Source organism: Cricetulus griseus, chromosome 5 (genome assembly GCF_003668045.3).
Source record: "Cricetulus griseus strain 17A/GY chromosome 5, alternate assembly CriGri-PICRH-1.0, whole genome shotgun sequence".
Lineage (NCBI taxonomy): Eukaryota > Metazoa > Chordata > Mammalia > Rodentia > Cricetidae > Cricetulus > Cricetulus griseus.
This window is the reverse complement of record NC_048598.1, coordinates 136,310,030-136,332,505: the sequence shown is the minus strand read 5'-3', so window position 1 is coordinate 136,332,505 and position 22,476 is coordinate 136,310,030. Positions and strand designations below refer to the sequence as shown.

The 22,476-nt window shown below is 36.7% G+C and overlaps 1 protein-coding gene across 1 annotated transcript in view; it reads right to left on the bottom strand.

Annotated features, from left to right (window-relative positions):
- Positions 1–22,109, bottom strand: part of Mdga2 (MAM domain containing glycosylphosphatidylinositol anchor 2) — a 414,938-nt gene extending 392,829 nt beyond the window's left edge. Inside the window, exons 1-2 of the mRNA XM_027416516.2 lie at positions 22,058–22,109; positions 20,609–20,748 (exon numbers count right to left, since the gene is read on the bottom strand). Of these exons, the coding sequence (XP_027272317.2) occupies positions 20,609–20,748; positions 22,058–22,109 (192 nt within the window). The remainder of the gene's footprint in view (positions 1–20,608; positions 20,749–22,057) is intronic.
- Between the last annotated feature and the right edge of the window lie 367 nt (positions 22,110–22,476).

Below are 22,476 nucleotides of genomic sequence, written 5' to 3'. Positions count from 1 at the left end.
AAAGCCATGAAGCATTTGAAATGGCCCATTATCAGCATCAGCTCTATTCCCTCAGTCAACCCTGCAGATAAAGAGTATTTAGTCAGTTGCCTTCTCAGCAACCAGTATCCCTATTCAAGAGATTTAAAAAAAAAACAAACAGAAATATATACCTTTCATAAGACAACTATAATTTTCATTTCTTCATGAAAGGATACTATAGCTTTACTGGGACAATTTCAGGGCCCATGATTAATACTAAGAAGTAGTAGAGACAAATTATGAAAGGCAGCAAGTAGCATTTTATTATGAAAAATTTACATTAGTAAAAAAGCATTAAAAAATTTAACCTATAGATCTGAACTATATCCTGTTAATGCCTGATTCTAAATATACTAGTAAAAACTATGAGAAACTATAACTGGGAACATCCTAGGCTCTCTATAGAAGTGAGGTCTTCTTTTTTAGGTTTTAAGATAAAATTTCCACATTTGGGGCTTCTGTAGATATCAGATGAGAAAACTTGAGTACATTGAAGCAAGCAGAGCTGTGCTATCTGAGAAGACACCTTTGAGGGGCTGTTTGTACCTTGAAAGCTACAGTCTTTCCATGTACACTAAAAAGACTGAAGAAATAGAGCCTGGAACAGTACCAAGGCTGCCCCCTTGCAACCCATTATACCAGGCAGCATTTCCCTGTAGTTGTGATTATTATATTATGACTTGATTACTAACTATTATCGCCACAGTTGGAGAACCGAAAGCACAGCATGGGGCCATTTCCATTAAAGGAATTTGAAGGTCCATAACAAGCTCTGAGGTTGCGGGGCTGCTGGTGGGGTTAAACTAAGAAGTGCATAAGCATCTACTTAAGATGCTGTTTGAAGGAGTACCACAGCTTACATCATTATTTCATTTAGTTTGTACCACAGATTTTTTCCATTAAGCAATGTTAGACACTTAAATACTATATTGAGGTTGTTTTTGCTCTAAAAATAAAGGTAATACATTTTTTTCTAGTCATTTTCCAGACTACTAGAGTTTGCTATTGAATAGATTTGCAATCTTGATTTTTCTTGGCAGACTGAAGTGGCCCCACAGAGAATGTCCATCACAGTAAGTGGCAGAAATGAGAAGCAAAAGCATAGGTGACCATGTCCGTAATAGGGGCATGTGCTATTCATGCAACCAGAGAGAAAGAAACTAGGTTGCTGTCATTTAGGCAGCCAAGAAAATCTAAACTAATAAAAAAAAGTAATTTGAAACATATCGTTTGATGTTGTGGGAAAAAAAAGAACAACCATCCCATCTTTCATCTCATCTTGCTTCCCATGTGGCTCAAATGACAAGGTGACTGGAGATAAGAAGTTCTTTTACAGTGGTTTTAAGTAAAAATACAGCAGAGACCGAAGACTAAACTAACCTCAGCATTTTGCAGGGGACTGTTAAGCTCTGTAAGACAACGACTGCCAAGTACCATTTTCATCAAGCCAGAGACAGAATGACCGTAACTGCATGGGTTTTAAGTATTTTGTTAATTGAAGGGTTTGTGTGTGTGTGTGTGTGTGTGTGTGTGTGTGTGTGTGTGTGTGTGTGAGTGAGTGTGTGTGTGTGTGTGTGTGTGTGTGTGTGTGTGTGTGTGTGTGTGTGTGTATTTTAATTGATTTCCAGACTCATGGTGCTTGTTTCCTTGGGTGATGATTTCCTCTATAGCAACCTCATAGAGGAAAGAGACCACAGAATGGTTAAAGCTGTCCCTGGAAGCTTTCCTCCGATGAAAACAGATTGCTCTTCTGTCTTACTGTATGTTGACAACTTTTGCCACTGTGTGGGAACCCTAACATTAATTGTGAAGCCATAGACCCTTTGTGTGCTCTGATAAGAATGGCAGGATACAGAACCACATTATTAAAAGAGGAACTCAAAAATTACTCTGGACCCCGCTGTGTAGCTGTGTGTACACCTAACTTCTGTCCTCCCTCAGGTTTTAACTCTACTTCCCTTTGAATAAGCACCACTCAACAAGAGTTTCACTTCTATATTCCTTCTCTCTCTTTTGTTCTGTTTCAATCATTTGAATGCAATGATTTCTGCTCTATTGCCCCATCACCAGTATGGGAGGAAGTATAAAAATGCAAGAAATTGTATGGTCGAATTTGTTGGCTGGCTATTTAAAAGTTTGTCTAAGGACATTCACCAAAAGATAAAAATGTGGATGAAATTGAAAAACTTAGAATGTGGTACCAGTTCTTTTTTCAAAGGCAGTCTGCAAAAAAAAGGAGAGTACCAAGTTCAGGTTGAGCCTCTGAAGCCGTCTGTGATGTGGAAAGGTCCTGGAAATGCTGCCCTAGAAAAAGCTATCTAACAGCAACAAACATAACAAATCAGAGTCCTCATCTCCTCCCTGGGCTGGCTCTGCTAAAATCTTAGACAAAACAGACCATCACTTTCCCTCTTAATGCTTAGCAAGTCCTATAATGTTAAGAAACAACTGAAAAGGACTCTTTATTTCTTCTCTCATACATTACTTCTCAATCACAGTTTCACCTTGCTCCACTCCCCCACCCCACCAGTGTCTCCCCCCTCCCCACCAGATCCACTCCTCCTCTATTTCCCTTCAGAAAAAAAGACTTCTCAGGGATATCAACCCAACTCACCATAAGAATTATGGGAGCCAGAAGGGTTGAGGACACCCATGAGAATATGGCTCATGTAATAAAATAAACAGATCACAGGGCTCATAGAGACTGAAGCAGCAGTCAAGGAGCCAGCATGGGTCTGCACTAGGTCCATTATGTATGTATTTGTTAGCTTGGTATTCTTTTTTTTTAATTTTTTATTCATTTTACATTCCAATCACAGTCCATTCATTCCTTACCCCCCCCCTCACCCATCCACTCCTCAGAGAGGGTAAGGCCTGGCATATCACATTGAGACAGGCCAAGTCTCCAACCCTGCATCAAAACTGAGCAAGGCATCCCACCTCAGGGAACTTGCTCCAAAAAATAAAAAGTAAAAAATAAAAATAAAAAAAAAATACAGTTTGGTATTCTTTAACAGTGAAAGTGCAGTTGTCTCTGATTCTTTCATCTGCCCTTGGGAGTGTTTTCTTCTTACTGAGTTGCCTTGCCCCACTTTGATATGAGGATTTGTGCCTAGCATTATTGCCCTAATAATATTCTGTTATATTCAAAAGCACCTGTTAAAGATACATAACATTTGGTTGTGAGCCTAGCCATTAACGGCTGAGTCATCTCTCCAGCCCTAAAAAATATGGAATGCTTCACGAAGAGGAGGGGAGAAGACAAAATGGAGAAACAGAAAGTTTGAGTTGGGGGAAGAATAGAGGAGAACAGGATGAGAGACATCATAACAAAGGGCACCATTATAGGTCCGAGGAGAGAACTGGCACTAGGAAGATTTCCAGAGATCTACAAGGATGATACCAACTTACAATCTAGGCAATGGTGGAGAGGCTACCCTAAATGCCCTTCCCCTATAATGAGACTAATGACTACTTTATATGCCAACCTACAGCCCTCATCCAGTGGCTGATGGAAGCAGAGGCAGACACCCACAGCTATACACTGAACTGAACTCTGGAACCCAGTTGCAGAGAGGGAGAAATGAAGATCAAGGGGGTCCGGACCAGGTTGGTGAATCCCACAGAAACAGCTGACCTGAACAAGGGGGAGCACATGGACCCCAGACTGCTGTCTGGGAGGCCATCACAGGACTGATCCAGATCCCTGAAAGTAGATGTCAACGAGGAGGACTCAGCACCCTATGAGGCCTCTGATAGTGGATCAGTATTTTTCCCTGGTATAAGAAAGTACTTTGAGAGCCCATCCTACGTGAAGGGATGCTCTTTAGGCCTGGACACATGGGGGAGGGCCTAGGCCCAGCCTAGGATAATGCTGTGGAATTTGGGGATCCCCCATGGAGGGCCCTACCCTCCATGGGGAGCAGAGGGGGTGGGGGAGGGAGCTGCTGGGGGATTGTGAGGAGGGGGGGAGAGGGAGAAGGGATTGACATGTGAAATTATAATTTTGAAAAAATTAATTAATGGAGAAAAATAACGATACATAACATTTGATTATTAAGAAAAATTTGCTTGTAAAGATGGTGTGGTGGTTCACATACATAGCCCCAGCTACTCAGAAAGCTACTGCAGAGGGATAGAACTCTAAGACAGCCTGGACAATTTAGTAAGATTCCTTCTCAAAAGTATTCCTACATGCTACAAATTTAAATGGTAGTTCCTTATTTTACATTAGGTTTCCACTATTATTTCCTTCCTAGGTTGTAGATGATTAGCTCCTCCTATAGAACAGTTTCTATTGAGGACTTCACCCTTGGAATGTCTCAATATGCTGAAAATCCTCTGATGGCTTAAGTACACATGGATTGATACTATGTAAAGCTACTTCTTCAACTCCAGATATCAATCAGTAGTGATGTTTTGTTTTCCTTTATAAACTGTTATTTCAATAAGGTAAACTCAAACTGAAGCATTGAAAAAGAGAAACAAAAATGATTAGCATCTTTTACTAATAAGTATAAAGAAGAAACATAATAAAGAACAAGTGAAAATTAAGATTCAGAAAGAATGGTGGTAGAAGAAAGAACTAATTTTAAAAGATCAATTATTGATAGTCAAGGAGTCCTGACTTCATGTTGCTGGCCTATTAAATGCTTTGTATGGATACTTTCAAAAGGTCTTCATGAGACCCTCCTGAAAGGAAGCATCATGATTTTATTGCAGCTATGGTAAAATGGAAATAGAAGGTAAGACTCTGAAGGTACAAATCAGAAGTGGTCAGACAACCTCTGACATAAAGTATATGAAAAGCAACAAATGGAGACGATCACAGAAAACCACAACCAAACAAAATGCATAGTTGTGGTGTCCAGTCCATCAACAAAACACTTCTGTACCTAAGCTTCAAGGAACATTGTAGAAGAGAAGGAATAAAGATTGTAAGAGCCAGAAGATCAGGGAATTTGCTGTGAGATTGTGTATCCCAGGAATGTCAAAAGCTACAACACTAAGTCTCATCAGCATGACCACAAAAACATGGGCTGTGCAAGGATCAGATGACACTAACAAACATGCTAAAGAGGACAAAGAGCTCAGGAGACTCAAACCCTATACACAGAGCTACAGGCAACTAAGAAATGTTGAGAATGGGAGAAATATTCCTCACAAGGAAGAGTACACCAATTAGTTACCCAATACCAAATGGTCAGCCCTGAAAACATACAGAAACCTAACATTATACAAATTCAGCAGGTTATATTTAGGAATATATACGTATATTCATTTGTGCATGCAATAACAAGAAATAGAAAACTAGATCATGAATTTGAAAAGAACAAGGAGGGATACATGGGAGGATTTGGAGGAAGGAAAGGGAAGGAAGATGCAGTAAGGAGAGACTTTGGGAGCTTATCCTACATGAAGGGATGCTCTTTCAGCCTGGACACATGGGGGAGGGCCTAAGCCCTACCCAGGATGATATGACAAACTTTGGGGAACCCCCACAGAGGGCCTTACCCTCCCTGGGGAGAAAAGAGTTGATGAGGTGGGGGTTGGGGGGAGGGGAGGAAGAGGGAGAGGGAGAAGGGATTGACATGTGAAGTAGGTTTGTTTCTAATTTGAACTAATAAGAAATAATCTATTGGGAAAAACAGAAAAAAGGAAGGTAGGAATGATGTAACTGTATTATAAATCTTAAAAAAATGATAAACAAAGAGAACAGTAGAAAAAGTTGAAAGTGAGAGGAGAAGGAAGAAAAAAGAAAGAAACGAAGGAGGACACCATAATTCTTTATCCAATGGTCTTTGCCCCATTGTCAACTCTCAAAAACATAGTCAGAGTTTGTCAGCAGTCTCCAAACTAAAAGCCATTTTGTTCTTCCTCTACTGCTTCAATTTGGGTTGTAAAAAAGCAAACCAAATAAATATTTACACTATTGGAAAAAAACTTTGTTTTATTCAATGGAACTAATTGCCAAAAATTACATTTTGATATTACTAATAATCAAATGTCTGTTGTTCATTTTATAGCTGTTTCTATTACACTGTTGTATTTTTACTAGACTAATCTGTTAAAATACAATAGAAATCAATACACATACACCCATATAAACAAACGAAATTTCACCATAAATATCTTATACATATACAAATGAGAGGATATATTTCATTCTTTTCTCCTGAGTTAGCAATATACCACTAAGTCAGCTGAGCTCAGGAAGACCTCAGTCAAAAACATTTTCCTTGCGAGAACAAGAATCTGAGTTTGAACCCCAGAACTGATGTTTTCTTTCTTTTTTTTAAAGCCAGTGTCACAGTACACGCATGTAATCCTAGTGCTTGGGAGGCAGGGACAAGGAGATGCTTCGAGTCTCATTGGCCAGCCACTGTAGCTCAGTCTGTGCACTCCCAATCTGCCAAATAGAGATCTTGTCTCAAAACTCAGGTGAATTCCTTATAACGGAGTCTTAATGTGACAAGGAGACCTGGAGAGAGCCTGAACTAACCCAGAGAAGGAATGAAGAGAAAATGGAGGGCACACATGGCAGGTGCCAGGCGCTAGCCATGGGAAGAAACAGAGTCTTTTTAAAAGGAGAATTGAGATGAGCAAAAAGAACAGAAAGCAGAAAGACACACTTTGAAGTTCAATATCTACCAGTGCAGAAGAGTGGACATGGAAAACTAAGTGAGAGAAACAGCTTCCTCTACAGATATCAAACTTAATATGAAGGAGAATAATAATCAAAATGGATGGTTTTATTGTTTTGAGTCTAGAAATGAGAAAACAATGGAAATACAGGCCCCTGGTGGTACACTGTGTGTAAGAACCACTTCTACCACAAACTGAGATGCTGAAACCACAGTTTGAGGATAGCCAGACATCCAGATCTCCAGACTAGATCTAAACCAGGTCTCAAATTGTAGCCCAGTCAAAGAAGGTCTACATTAAGCATAGAGGCTTACTGAAAAAGCTATATTAAAATGAGGAATTTTTGTTCTGATTTCTGGTGAATATTATACAGTTTTGAATGTATGCATCGTTAAAGCTGTAATCCTTAATTTCTAAGGAGTACTTTTCTCTAAACAACCAAAACCACCATAATATATGAATACTCAAGTCCCCTGCATAACACTGCACATTAATTAAACTTTTTTATGATTTAAGTATCCTCTAGGTTACCTATAATGTCTAATACAATGTGTACAGTAATAACCCAAATACTTCCTACTGTATCCTTTGGAGGATGACAATAAAGCACATTGTGCATGTTCAGAATATTTCACATTGTAAAAATGTTCTGGGCTCACCAGAGCATGAAGATACATAGGGCATGTGGTTCATAATTCAAAACTAAAACTCAGTGTGTGGTGATATAATATCCTAGCTGTTTTTCCTGGAATAGTAGAATATACTACTGTTATTCTGCTAGGGATAGCCAATGAATTTCCAAGACAAATGTTAGCAATGCCCTTTTGTCCAACAGTATTGTCTTTGCTATTTGTAATTTAAAAATTTAGTTTCTGACTGAACATCAGAAATATAGCTTTAATAGTTGTATAATTTTTATTTAATGTAGTTATTTATTTAACTCACTGAAATTTAACACTTAAGATGTTATTTGCCATTTTTTGCCAGTACAAATGTTTGTAAGAAAAACTTTATGTATATAGATTGAATAATTCACTTTAGAAACACAGACAAGAACATGTCTGTAAGATGTATGAACTGTTATGACATCACTGTCAAAGATCTACATCTATTGTTGTTTTACAAACCTTTACTTAGCCTGGGAGAGTGAGATATGCCTTTAAACACAGAAGTGGGGAAACAGAGGAAGGCAGATCTCTGAGTTCAAGGCCATTCTGGCCTACTTATCGAGTTCTAGAATAGCAAAATTTACATAGAGAAGAAACCCTATTTCATGTATGTCTTTCTTAGGGTCCTCCTTGTTTCCTAGCTTGTCTGGCAGTGTGGATTGTAGGCTGGTAATCCTTTGCTCTAAAATCCATATATGAGTGAGTACATACCCTGTTTGTCTGTTTGTCACTGGGTTATCTCACTCAGGATGATTTCTTCTAGTTCCATCCATTTGCCTGTGAATTTCAAGATTCCATTGTGTTTTGTTCCCACTGAGTAGTCTCTATTGTGTAGATATAATACATTTTCTCTTTTCATTTTTCAGTCTTTGTTGTATGTATGTGCATCCTTTGGGTATATGCCTAAGAGTGGAATTGTTAGATCCACGGTACATGAACAAGCCAACATAATCAGCATTTCCTAATTTGGCAATGTTTAAAATGGCATATCTAGTTATTTTGAAATAACAAGTTAATGTTAAATAAAGTCACTGTTCAGTGTTAAAAACTCTAGAATTTTTCCTCCTAATTGTACTTTGATACCCATTACCCAATCCTTTATCTATTACCTCTTCCTTTCCTACCCTCTACTAAACTCTTGTACACTGCTTGTAGTAATGTCAATGAATATAGAAATCATAAAACTAAGCATGGAGGTTCCTAAAAAGTGACAATAACAGGTATCATATATTGCAAACTTCTTACTGTTATGAAAGAAAATGAAGCAGATATGTTAAAGAGATACCTTCATGCTCACGTTTGCTGCATCACTATTCACAATCTTCAGGAAGTAGAATCAAATGAGGTGTTCATAACATGAATGTAATGTGCATGACAAGTGGATGCCATTCAGCGAAAAAAGAGGCTGGAATCCTGTCATATGTGGTAACATGGGTAGAATTAGAGGGAAATAAGACAGAGACAGAAAAACAAAGGTGGCATCTCATTGTAATAAGCCTAATCATTTCAGTTAATCATCAGATTTTTTTTTTCTACAATCATACTAACAAAATCAGTCCTTAATCTGTTCACTTGTATCACTCAAACCAGGTTTAGGAGCCTTAAAATAATAATGTTAGAACCCAGAATTCCCCTTTTTAGCAAGAAGAATGTTCATTTGTAAAGAGCTGTGAGAGCTGTCAGAAGCTCAGTACACCAATTCATTCTTTTAAACTCTCTTTATCAATCTACTTTCAGATTAAATAATTTCCTATATTAAATTTTGCTGGTTTTAAGCAGAATTATATTTTAATTTTGTGAGGTGGTGTGTGTGTGTGTGTGTGTGTGTGTGTGTGTGTGTGTGTGTGTGTGTACAGCACCCTCAGAGGTCACAACAGGCATCAGATCCTCTTGAGATGAAGTTACAAGTAGTTTTGTGTGGCCTGATGTGGGTGCTGGGAACTGAACTTGGATTCTATGCAAAAGTAGCATTCACTCTTAACCACTGAGCCATCTACCCAGCCTGTAGACTGGAAATTAAAAAAAAAATAGAATAGTTTCTGATTTACATATTCAGTTCTAAGTGATCTAGCACAGACATTAGAGACTAGCTCTGAATGCAGTCATTTCTTCAGAGAACATTAAGTATGTGTTATGAATCCACAGAGAGACATTGATGATGAAATATATAAGTCCAAGATGATTTTTTTTTTTTTTTGGTTAGGCTAGGCAGTTGTTTTCTCCTCTTTGAACTACTATACTGTAGAAATTTAAACACATTACATGGTAGGTGCAAACTCTGTATCAGCTGATACCCATACTTCTGCTTTACATTAGTTTTATAGTATGACTTAATTTTGATTGTAAGGAGGAACAATGATTTCAAGTAGGTGAAAGAGCATTAGATGGATTGTTGGCAGTGTATGAATAAATATAAAAACATATTATATGTCATTTTCAGGTTGATTCATGATCATATTGAACCACTCTGGATTTGGGATACACATAATGTTGTAGGCCATCAGATAATTTTCCAGTTTTGCTCACAAGCCAATTTACCTCCTCCAGGAAGGATGCTCAAAGATGTGTGAAAAAAGTTTGTACTTTATGGAGTATAAAATGATGGATCTTATGCTTCCAAGTTCCCTTTGCTTATGAAGGAAACAACTACAACTCAAGAGGCTTTGGTTTTGTTATGTTACCTGACCAGGAAGGATTTTAGTTGGGAGGGGTTGTAGGGGAGGAGGGGAGGGAGAGGGAACTGGGATTGATATGTAAAACAATCTTGTTTCTAATTCAAATAAAAAAATCTGCAAGAAAAGAAAAGAAAATGCCTCCATAAGACAAGCATGCAGATAAGTGTTTGAGACAATTTTGTTAACGATTGATGTGGAAGGGCTCAACAAAGCGGTCAGTGATACCCTTGGAAAAGTATGTCTGGGTTGTATAAAAACTCCAGATGAGCAGGTAAGGAGAAGTGAGCCAGTAAGCAGTTCCCCACATGACCTCTTCTTCAGTTTCTGCCTTGAGCTCCTGCCCTGGTTTCCCTGAGGAAAGACTGTGACCAGGGTGTTTAAGACATATAGTGCAATCCTCCCTAGATTGCTCTTGGCCATGGTGCTTATCACAGCACTAATAAAAAACCTAAAATAATCCACCACAGAACACAGTTTAGAATAGGAAGTATCAAAGATCAAACTTCAAGTACATAATATGTTATCATCAACTATAGTCATTGTGTTGCAAAACAGAACTCCTGAAGCAACCCCGGAATGTGTTCAGATAGGGTGTGAATCTTATTAATTAATTAATAGTGTGTGTGTGTGTGTGTGTGTGTGTGTGTGTGTGTGTGTGTGTGTGTGTGTGTGTGAAGGCAAACAACCTGAGGAATTTACTTCTATGTCTCCATCAGTAGGACACAGTGATCAAACTTAGGAACTCGGGATAAGTGGCAGACAATTTAACCACTGAGATATTGCTGGGGCTGGGGTTATTAAAATGTTCATGTAAAGTATGGGTTAAATAATGTACCCCTCAAAGTTGAAATCCTAACTCTAAGACCATCTTAGAATCAAAATGAAGCCACTGTATCAAACCATAATCAAAAATAGAAGAAATAATGCTGACAGAAAAGTTATAAAGGAGCTCATAATGCAAGCTTAAGAATTACTCATTAAAGACCATGCAGATCTACCACCCTTCACAAAGGGCACTGCAACCTTTCCACAAACAACAAACAAATATAGATTTCTAAATATAGTTGATCAACAACTATCCATTTAATCTTAAATTGACACCATCCTTTGATACAAGAATCATTCAACATACATCATGTTTATAATTTCACCTTTAAAAATTAGACCTAGCAGTATCATCTTTGAATATACACAAAGTTACAAATAGTCCCACTGGATTGTTTTTGATATCTGCAGATAAATAACATTCATCATTTCTCAAAGAATCTCTCTCAGATTTAATTCAGGTTGACATTTGGAAGATACATATCTACACATTTATTTAAGGTGAGAAAAATTGAGTGGGGAAATTCCATATTCCAATTGTGCCTTGAGCTCAAGGCAAACACCAGTTTTCTAAGACAACTGGTGTCTTAGAAAAGGAAAACAGAATGTCCAGACAGACAAAAATGCATGCATGCATGCATGTTCTTGAGTGTGCAAACTCTCAAACACACACACACACACACACACACACACACACACACACACACACACACAAAGTGGTGATAGAGACACAGATTGTACTGAAGACAAGGAATATCAATTTTTGATGGTCATTATCAGGAGATAGAAAAAGGCAAAAGAAAAAGTCTACTCAGAACCTTCACCCAAAAAAGTAGCCTATAAATAATCAGTATCTAGAATCCTAACATCTAAACTATAAACTATGGTGCTTGTGTAACTTTTGTATGGCAGCATGCATTTCAACTGACAGAGTTTATAGATCTTATGAAATGTGCTTATATTTCTTCTGTATATTAGTTCAAATAATTATTTTATGGTATTTTCAAACCATTTTTGATGTGCATTGCAAATTTGATCATCTGTAGTCGTAGAATGTACTACTTAGTAATCCAAAGTGGTCTCTTGCTTTGGTTACAATGAACAAGATAACTTACCTTCACTTAGTGTACCACAACACTCAATTCTTCAAGTTCATATGAAAACCTAATACAAATTTTATGATGACCAAAGAAAGAGGTACTAATTAACTAAGGATTTTGTTCTGCTCAATCCTGTCCAACATTGTTTAATGATTTGTGCCAAAGGCAAGCAAGTAGGAAGAGGAAGGCTTGTAAAGGATAATGTTTCTTCATGTAGCACAAGGAAGCATAAAAAAGGAAGGAATCAATGTCTGCTGATGGAAAAAGATAAAACCACTGGGAAAATTAATGGCATTTTGCCTCTTTTTTAATATCTTGACAGCAAGAGAGAATCAAAAGATTAACAACTCCTAAAAATGAATTCCTGGAGTTGTTCTTAATAACTGTTTCCTCATTTATCGGTCAGAGAAACACTCCATTTTGTAAGCACTTTTCTTCTTCATAAGCAGGTTAACATTTTAAGGTATTTTTTATTCTTCACTGATTTATCTGTAACAAATCTGAGCATTTCAGCAAAAGGCTGTGATGAGCCTAATTTAGAATAAATTTTACTAGCTCACAACCAGCACTTGTGGAGGTTATTAGTTACTACTGATAACATATCCTATAACATATTGCCTACAATTTTATGCTTTTAAGTAAAATGATGTTGGTTCAAATTCTCACTTTCTGACTTTAATATCATTCCCATGAACACTTCACTGAGGAAGAGATGTGAAATCTTGTCGATTCAGATGTCTTAATAAGTGAGGATAAATTTCATTTAAGAATTACCACTACTATGGTGACTTTCAAGCTACCCTTCAAGGAGAGGTAGACATAATAACTATCATTATAAATGAACATTTGTAACATAATGAGTGTGCTCCAATGACTAAGGGTTTCTGCACTTACATACAGGAGCATGCACACAGAACCATAAAAATAGGTCAATTGGTTTATCATTGCATAGGAAAAAATTCACCCCAATGATGTTAAGGCTAGTATATTTAGATTATGTTGACAGCTATACAAACACTAAAAAATAAAAAAATGAATAAAATCATGCTATGAAATGTCCACTAAATACTAATCTCTGGTTGTATAATACAGGTATTTTTATAATATTAAAACTAAACAATATAATTTATCAATGTTTATGTAGCTACACTACCTAAATTAAAATAATAATGAATATATATATATATATATATAATTATGATTGAAACAATCAGTAGTGTCTCAGTCAGCCTGCTTTACAACAAACCATGACAGTCCCAAAATACTTATTTTATATACAATACTATAAGAAATTACATGGATATGATCTTATCACTCCTAAATATACTGCACAAAGATTTTATATTTCAAAGGAGATATCTGATTTTAAAGGTCTATCCGTTTGTATATCTAATTATTTTGCTTTTATGATTTGAAGTCATTATCTGACTCTTACCAAGATCTAGTTCAGATCAAGAAAGAATGTCATAGACAAAATCATTATGCCAGTCTGTATTTATCAGATATCTCTGTCACACAAAACCCCTAATGCATGAATCATCAGACTTCCAATGCTTAGATTTAATTCAATTTTAGGTATATTTTTAAGAGATGAGGATGGAGTTCCCCAATTTAGTTATTTAGTATCAGGTGGTTACCCCTGATATCATATACATACAAGTAGTCCACACTGCTATGAACACCTGATTTTTGACAAAGAAGCTAAAGTTATCCAATGGAAAAAAGAAAGCATCTTCAACAAATGGTGCTGGCACTACTGGATGCTGGCACGCAGAAGAGTGCAGATAGATCTTGATCTATCACCATGCAGAAACTTAAGTCCCAATGGATCAAAGACCTCTATATAAATTCAGCCAGACTGAACCTCTTAGCAGAAAAAGTAAGAGATACCTTTTACCTAATTGGTACAGGAAGGAGACCACTTCCTGAACATAATGCCAGTGGCACAGACACTGACATCAAGAATTAATAAATGGGACCTCCTGAAATTAAGAAGCTTCTGTAAGGCAAAGGACAAAACGGCAACCCACAAAATGGGGAAAGATCTTCACCAACCCTACATTTGAGAGTGGGCTGATTCCCAAAATATAAAAAGAACTCAAGAAGTTAGTCAAAATAACACCAAATAATCCAATTAAAAATTAAGGTACAAGCTAGGCAGTGGTAGTGCACGCCTTTAAATCAAGCACTCAGGAGACAGAGTCAGGCAGATCTCTGTGAGTTGGAGGCCAGTCTGGCCTACAAGAACTAGTTCCAGGACAGTCTCCAAAGCCACAGAGAAACCCTGTCTTGAAAACAAAACAAAACAAAAAAGTAGGGTACAGAACTGAATAGACAATTCTCTATAGAGGAATATAAAATGACTGAAAGACACATAAGAAAGTGGTCAACATCCTTAGCCATCAGGGAAATGCAAATCGAAACAATTCTGAGATACCATCTTACACCTGTCAGAATGGCTAAAATCAAAATCACCAATGGCAGTATGCTGGAGAGGATGTGGAGAAAGGGGAACACTCCTCCACTGCTGGTGGGAGTGTAAACTTATACAGACACTTTAGAAATCAGTATGGCAGTTTCTCAGGAAAATGGAAATCAGTCTGCCACATGATCCAGCAATTCTATTCTTAGGCATATACCAGAGGATGCACATTCATGTCAGAAGGACATCTGTTCAACTATGTTCATAGCAGCATTATTTGTAATAGCCAGAACCTGAAAGCAAACTAGATGCCCCTCAACTAAAGAATGGATTAAGAAAATGTGGTACATTTACACAATGGAGTACTACTCAGCAGAAAAAAATAAACAATGAAATCTTGAAATTTGCAGGCAAATAGATGGAACTAGAAAAAAGCATCCTGAGTGAGGTAACCCAGTCACAGAAAGGCAAGCATGGTATATACTCACTGATATATGGATATTAGACGTAGAGCAAAGGATTACCAGTCTACAATCCACACGTCCAGAGAAGCTAGGAAAGAAGGAGGACCCTAAGAGACATACATGGATCCACAGAGAAGTAGAAAAGGACAAAACTCTCCTGAGCAAATTGAGAGCATGTGGAGAAGGGAAAGGGAGTTAGGAGAAAGAGAATGGGAGAAGAGGAGGGGGGAGGAGAGCATGATGGATCAGAAAGACTGAGTCGAGGGAAGAATAGAGGAGAGCAAGAAAAGATATACCTTGGGAGAGGAAGCCATTTTAGGTTTAAAGAGAAATCTGGCACCAGGGAAATGTCCAGAAATCCACAAGGATGAACCCAACTAAGAATCTCAGCCATAGTGGAGAGGCTACCTTAAATGCTCTTCCCAGATACTGAGAATATAGGCAAAGTGCTACTACTCAACACCTGATATTTGAGAATGTGATCATCCTTAAGACTTTAGGGACCACATTGCCAAGCCAATATCATCTTCAGTGTCATTTTTTTAGAGGTCCATCTTTTCTAAACTGCCAATGATGGCAGTATCCTTCTGACAAGTGCATTTCATATAGTGAGCAACCATAGTGAACTCCCTATAACAAGTTCATAAAAGAAAGAGATGTTAACATTGCTGCTTCTCTGAGCCTTTGAGGTGTTTGAGTTCTCTGTGGAGGTTGCTCTTGACACTCCTCATCACTTAGTGTAAGCCAGCATGATGTCTAAATGTCAAAGAACTATCATAACAGCACATTAAAATAGGTTCCTAATATCCTGTGAGGAATAAAGTCAAAATCATGGGAAGAATGCTTGCATTTTAACTTTTTTACTGGCCTATTAAATACCATCAAAAAATCACCACCTAACTCAATATTTCTCTCACCACTAATGTTTATGCTGGTCAAAGTTAATGAAAGTGTGACAAATAGGAGAAAAACCCCACAGATTCTAGTGGGTTAATTACAATCATCTAATAATGACAGTGATAGCTTAAATTATGTTTATAGAAGAAATTATTTTGCATCTACAACTCAATCATAGATGATTGATATCTGCTTAGCATTGACACAGGCTAGGCATTTTAATAAATATGCAAAGAATTGTGGGTCACAAGATAATTGATAGATCTACAATATAACTCCAGTACCAAAGGCTCAGGGATAATTATGGAAAAGACAGCCAAGGATTGTAAGAGCCAAGTGAGCAGGGCATTTTTGTGAGACTGTATTTCTTATTAATGTCAGAAGCTACATCCATAAAGTCACACCAATATGTTGCCCAAATAAGAGCTGAACAAGGATGATGACAATAGACACGTCAAAATAGATAGGGGAAAAACCATGAAGACTCAACCAAACACAGACCACTACTGGCAAATAAGGAATGATGAAGTCAGGAGAAATAGTAGGGAAGAGTACACCAACTTGTTATACAATACCAAATGGTTATCTCTGAAAAGCTCTATATACAAATAATATTGACAGATTGAGTGTGTGTGTGTGTGTGTGTGTGTGTGTGTGTGTGTGTGTGTGTGTGAGAACAATTAAAAAAATGAAGCCATGAATTTGAAAGCAAGGAAGGGGGAGTGACATAACGGTTTGGGAGGAGTATAAAGAAGGGAAGACTTGATTAATATATTATTATATCAAAAATAAAATATTTTTAAAGTTCATTTTATTTCCTTTTATCATGATGGTATCAAAAGTGGGCTTTGTGTTTTACACAAGAGTGAAACTACTGGTCTACAACCATGAATTCGCAAGTTTTATTTGAATGTTATAGGCAGATTATAGTTTTAACAAGTGTATTTATCCCTTTGCCTGATTTTTAGGTATGAACCAGAAATTTGAGCTCTTTCTTTTCAGTTAGAATGACAGTTTGCTATTCTATGAGAATCAGAAGACTCTAATTTGTAGGCTGTAAACTTCATTATACATTTATGATTAAAACCCCACTCTAACTTTTAGATTACAATTCAACACTTCTACATTTTTACAGGATGAGTTGTCTCTTCAAAGCTAATATTTCAAGGTCATTTAGTAAAGCATAAAGTAAATGAAAGAATTACATAGCAGCAATCTGGGAGAGAAGCATGGTTCCAGCTTCAGTAATGAGTCCAAGGTAATTAACTAAACACTATGAGGTTCTCCAGAAGAAAGGTACCAAACTTTAGTTCTGTGAAATCCAGAGGCTTTCAGATGTTCAGGTATTAAACAAGTGCACTCAAAAATAAATCTTCTTTAGAAGTAAATGTAATCTGCATAAATTTTTCTATAAAGTGCTTTGACTCAGCACATTATCTAAGATTTTTAAAGGTTTCTAGAATATTACATATATATATTTGTAATATCTAATTATTCCAACCACAAATATTGTTCATAGAAATAAACAAATATGAATCCTGGAAAGATATTAAATACATTTAGGTTACCCTGGGGCATAAGTGACCTTGTAATCAAAGAGTTTATTGTAAAATGTTGGTAATATACTTAGACTAAATAGTATTAGCACATTTTTAAATATATAAAATTGATTCAACACAAATATACTTTATAAACATAAATAAGAGCAAAAATATTGAAAGCATTATTTTACCATTAAAAATCTTTGTTTGATACTTTAAACCAGTAAATCTGAAGTTAATAATGATATTAATCACTTCTGGATAGAACCATGTTGATGTTTATGAAGAATAGATGAAAGTAACAGATCTGGAATTTGGGAAAGTAAGTTCCTGAGCACCTTTTTGACTTATTATCATGCCAACCATATCCAAAGATAAGTCTAAAAAATTGCTTAAGTAGGCAGTTCTCTCACATGAAGAAGACAGTTCCAGTATGAACAGATATGGGGCTGATGAAAGAAATAAGCTATATTTCATTTTCTAAGCCTTTAAAAAGTAGTATCTGATGATTTCTGGTAGGATAACAGAACCTAGTTCTTCCCACGGTGTGTGTGCGTGCGTGTGTGTGTGTGTGTGTGTGTGTGTGTGTGTGTGTGTGTGCGCGCGCGTGTGATCTATTACATCTACTTTTCTTGTGCATGTAATAGAATTTTTGTAAGAAGTATAGCCAAGTGAATCTAAGAATCGTCTTCAGATCTGAAAGTATGAAATATTCAGGTAGAACATCATTGGATGTCTACCATGTGACTTTCTTCAGATGCTTTCACTGAGCAAGAGAAGAAAAACTGGTATCATAATAATTTAGATGGGAAGGTAAAATGCTCATCCTTTGATTCATTAGGAAGACAGAAATAGTTAGCCTTAACCAAGGGCATACTGAACAAACAATGTCTGTAAGGATCTTGGAATCTAACGCACACGTCTAAAGTGTATGAGAAATGTATAGAATCTAAAACAGGATTCATCCTAAAAGATAAACCTAAAACAACACTAACACCCCAAAAGGAAAATTTGAAGCATATTAGTCAGCAGTGGAATTTATCAATTAAGTGATAATTCTCAAAAATCTGTAAGGAGATACATGTAAAATGAAGGAGAAAATAAAAGAGTATAAAAAGTCAATAAGCAAAGATTTAGTAATCATTGTGTGCAGGAAAATGTTCGCAATTAGGCTTTAAACTGCAATAGGGTCTATTTCTCAAAAATTATATGAAGTATGTGTTTACATATTATATATGTATATATATGCATATCGATAATGTAAATGTCACTCAAAACTATCCTAATATATATTTATAATAGTTACAATTTACATTTCATCAACAAAATTCCAAGATACATGAAACAGAGAAGTCTGGAAATTTCCCCAAAATTACTCTGTTAGGAGGGGGAAGCTGGTGTGATGTAGATATTCTGGTTCCAGTGTCACTCTCCTATCCACTTGGGTGAACTGACTCCTTTATTTGATTTCTCTTGCATATGTTATTACTGTTGAACTACTTGCAAAGAATCCAAATAATATAGTTTTTAAAAACTTTTAATACTTTTGGAAATGGGGAATTTCTATTATTCTAATAGTGATGGAAAGAGGTAGGAGAATAAAACTATGGTGACAAATGACTAAGAACCCTCTCATCTTCATGTGATTATCTCTAGTGCCTGCCTAGGGACAAACGTAAGTTGTACCATCTCCTTGCTATCATACAGGAAAAAAAAAATCATCTTCAGGAGCAGCTGCCAATAGCATACCCTTTAGATTTTGGCCAGAATACCAAACCCCAGCTGTTTGGTCAGCCTTTTTAACTCTGCTGGCTGGCAAAGACGGCACCAAGTCAACCATATCGATGAGTTGATATCAATATCAACTCAAAGTGACACAGGAGTTATTTCTAGGAATGATATAAAGTATGATGATTATAACACATTAGTTTTTGTTGTCTTTAATTAAAAACCCCATGGGAACATATTCAAATAGATCCCAAATTGGAACTGGTTAATAAAAAATCTCCTAATCCTCTTTTTCCAGAACTTATTTCTGATTAGATACAGAATGAGATGGCACTCTGAAATATAAATGTTGAAAGGGAAGTCTCACTGTCAATTTAAGACACTTCTAAGTTTAAAGGGAAAAGAGAACTGTTATAGAGGACATCCAGTCAGGGGTAGACAGAAGCTCCATTTTCAAGTGAAGTTTACAGTTCAGAGTATACGGTAGCAACCCAGTGTTATAATGGTGTGTGTGTGTGTGTGTGTGTGTGTGTGTGTGTGTGTGTACACGCGCGCACACGATCGTGCATGCATCTGTGTGTGCATGTATGCAGTGGTATTCTCTTTTTGGGAACTGTCTCACCAACCTCTTGTTACTTCTTGTACTTTAACCTGTTTGGATTCCACAGGTTGATTCTTGCTATCTTATTAGCTCTTTTAATTAAAAAATAAATTGCAACAATGTCAAAATTTCTTGAACTATTTGAGTTGACTCTAAATATGCTTTTGAAATTTTTGAAGAAATTATGTCACTGAACTCAATATTGTTTTCTCTGCCATACCTAAATATCTGTGTGAACTCTGAAGTTGTCAGATTAAGCATATGTAAATAAAAATTGTTAATGAGTAAAAACACTTGAATATTATGTATACAAATTACATTTTCACATTATATGTGTACAATATGCATGGGCTGATTTCTGTACAATTACCTCTTTCGGTCCTTCATGATTTTTCTTTGCATGTTATTTGTAATTTTAGTACCTTTTAAGTTTCTCAAATTTTCCCATTGATAATCACCTAAGGAAGATGTAGCTAATTAATTTGAAAGTTCAAATGCATTTAACACCTGTAAACATTTATTTAAGATATTTATGAATATAAAGCTAAGATTAAGAAAGGTGTGTGTGTGTGTGTGTGTGTGTGTGTGTGTTGGCATGTATCACATTCTTCAAAACAAAGCTTCCTCAGGTACAATTATGTCATCATGAAGTCAGGTTTTCCACATTCTAAAATAGACTCATTGCCAAATGAATTGTCATCATACTGAGTTATTTTTGTAGTTGTCTTTTTAACAGGTTTCTTGGGAGTGTATTCTACATTTCTCACAACACAAAACCCAAACTTTTTATTTCTCCTTATGCACTTGCATTCTTGAGCAATATTTAGAAATTATCACCCTTATCTTTCATTCTATTCATTTACATTGCAGTAGCAAATAAAAGTACAGAAACAAGCCACCTCCCCATGCACCTACACCCAGCCAAACAAACACAAAAATTCTAGCTTAATTGTGAAAAATATGAACTATCAACTTCCAAGAGAAGTCAGTGTGTTCTTCAATGCCGCAGTTCAGGGCTCACCTGTGGGCGTGGATGTCCTGTAACCAGACAGGTCAGTTCTAGAGTTTCTCCTTCCCGGATAGTGTAGACCCTTTCAGAGTAGCGTTCCTCCTCAATATTACAGGCCAATCCTGAGTGCACAATCCGAACTGTCGGGGGCGCTGTGGAGTCAGGAAGGAAAGACACAAAACTCATGAAAACCTAAGCTAATCATCTAAACATGAACTATCCCAATTTTTCCCTTTCTTTTTTATTTAAATTGGAAACAATCTTGTTTGACGTGTCAATCCCAGTTCCCTCTCCATCCATCCCCTCCTCCGTTGCCCCTCAATGGCTTCCTATCCCATCCCCTTTCTGTTCCCCAGGGAGGGGAGTGCTTCCATGAGGGGCCTTCAAAGTCTGTCACATCATTTGGAGCAGGGCCTAGGCCCTCCCCCTTGTGTCTAAGATGACATAGTATCCCTCTATGGGGAATGGGCTCCCAAAGTCCATTAGTACAATAGGGATAAATCCTATTCCACTACCACAGGGCCCATAGACTGCCCAGACCTCCTAACTGACACCCATGTTCATGGGGCCTGGTTCAGCTCTATGTTAGTTTCCCAGCTGTCTATCTGAGTCCATAGGCTCCCCCTTGTTCAGGTCATCTGTTTCTGTGAGTTTCTCCAGCCTGGTCTTGATCCTGTTGCTCATCACTCCTCCCTCTCTGCAACTGGATTCTAGGAGTTGGGCTCATTGTTGAACTACCCCGATTTTAAGAGTAATTTTCATTAGAGTCTACCATAGCTAGGACCATTATCCTAATAATTTGAACTTTCTCAAGGGATTCAAGATTTTCTTTACAAACCATTTCTAATTTATCTAATAGTCACAAAAAATATTCTGAAAATGGTGAAGGAGAACAGAGCAGTGTGAGAAAATTTTTGCATCCTGGAATCATGTCATTACTGGGCATATGATTAAGGTGATTGTTAAAATGTAGGAAGGTGTCTTCCTTTCTCAAACTAAACTTGAATAAGATAAGCAATGATATATCTGGAATACATAATACAAAATGAAGATGACAATTATAAGAGAACAGGAATTTTAAGTAAAGACATAGACAGTAGCCAACTAATTTTAAAGTTCCATGGTGCAAAAAGTGACCAAAGGAATGTTCATGCTTAAAGAGAACACTTCAGCTCAGTTGGCAGCATCTACAGAACCCTGCATCATCACAAACAAAAGGTGGTCTCTGAATTGAGACACTGAAGATAGCAGCAAATTATCCATGACTTAGTCTCAACTTTTAATTTAAGAATAATTAACACTTATGGAGCCCTCTAAATCCCTACTTTCTCTTGCTTTAGTGAACAAACAACTTAAGAAACTTGGATAGTTCTTGTTACATTACCTATCACAAACAGAAACTCCTCAAGTGATGAAAAATACTTAGCTAATCATACATGCTGTCTGCGATCAAATACATACTGACAGCTAGGACCTTTGGAATGGAGGTCATCTCCATTTTTGGACACACCATTTTTGCGTGTAATACATTTGGAGGTAAAAGCAAAAATTATCTTAACTGAAGAAAAATGGGAAGATTGCCTGCACATGTAGAAGGCAGCAATCACAGACTATTCTGACAAGAATATCCATTCTAAACAGCATTGCCCTTAATAGAAGCTATCAGTTTCCAAAAAAGAATGCTAGAACATTTGAATTTTTAAAAAAATTGGCATAAAAGATCACAAGTCCTATATTTCTGGAATAAAAGATGTTGGCAATTCTCTGAAGAGGATAAAAGACTATACTCAATTTATGAAAAATTCACTTTGGAGAAATTCATGTTTGGGAAAATCATTTCTAATATGTAATGCCATGACATACACCACTTAGATTCTTAG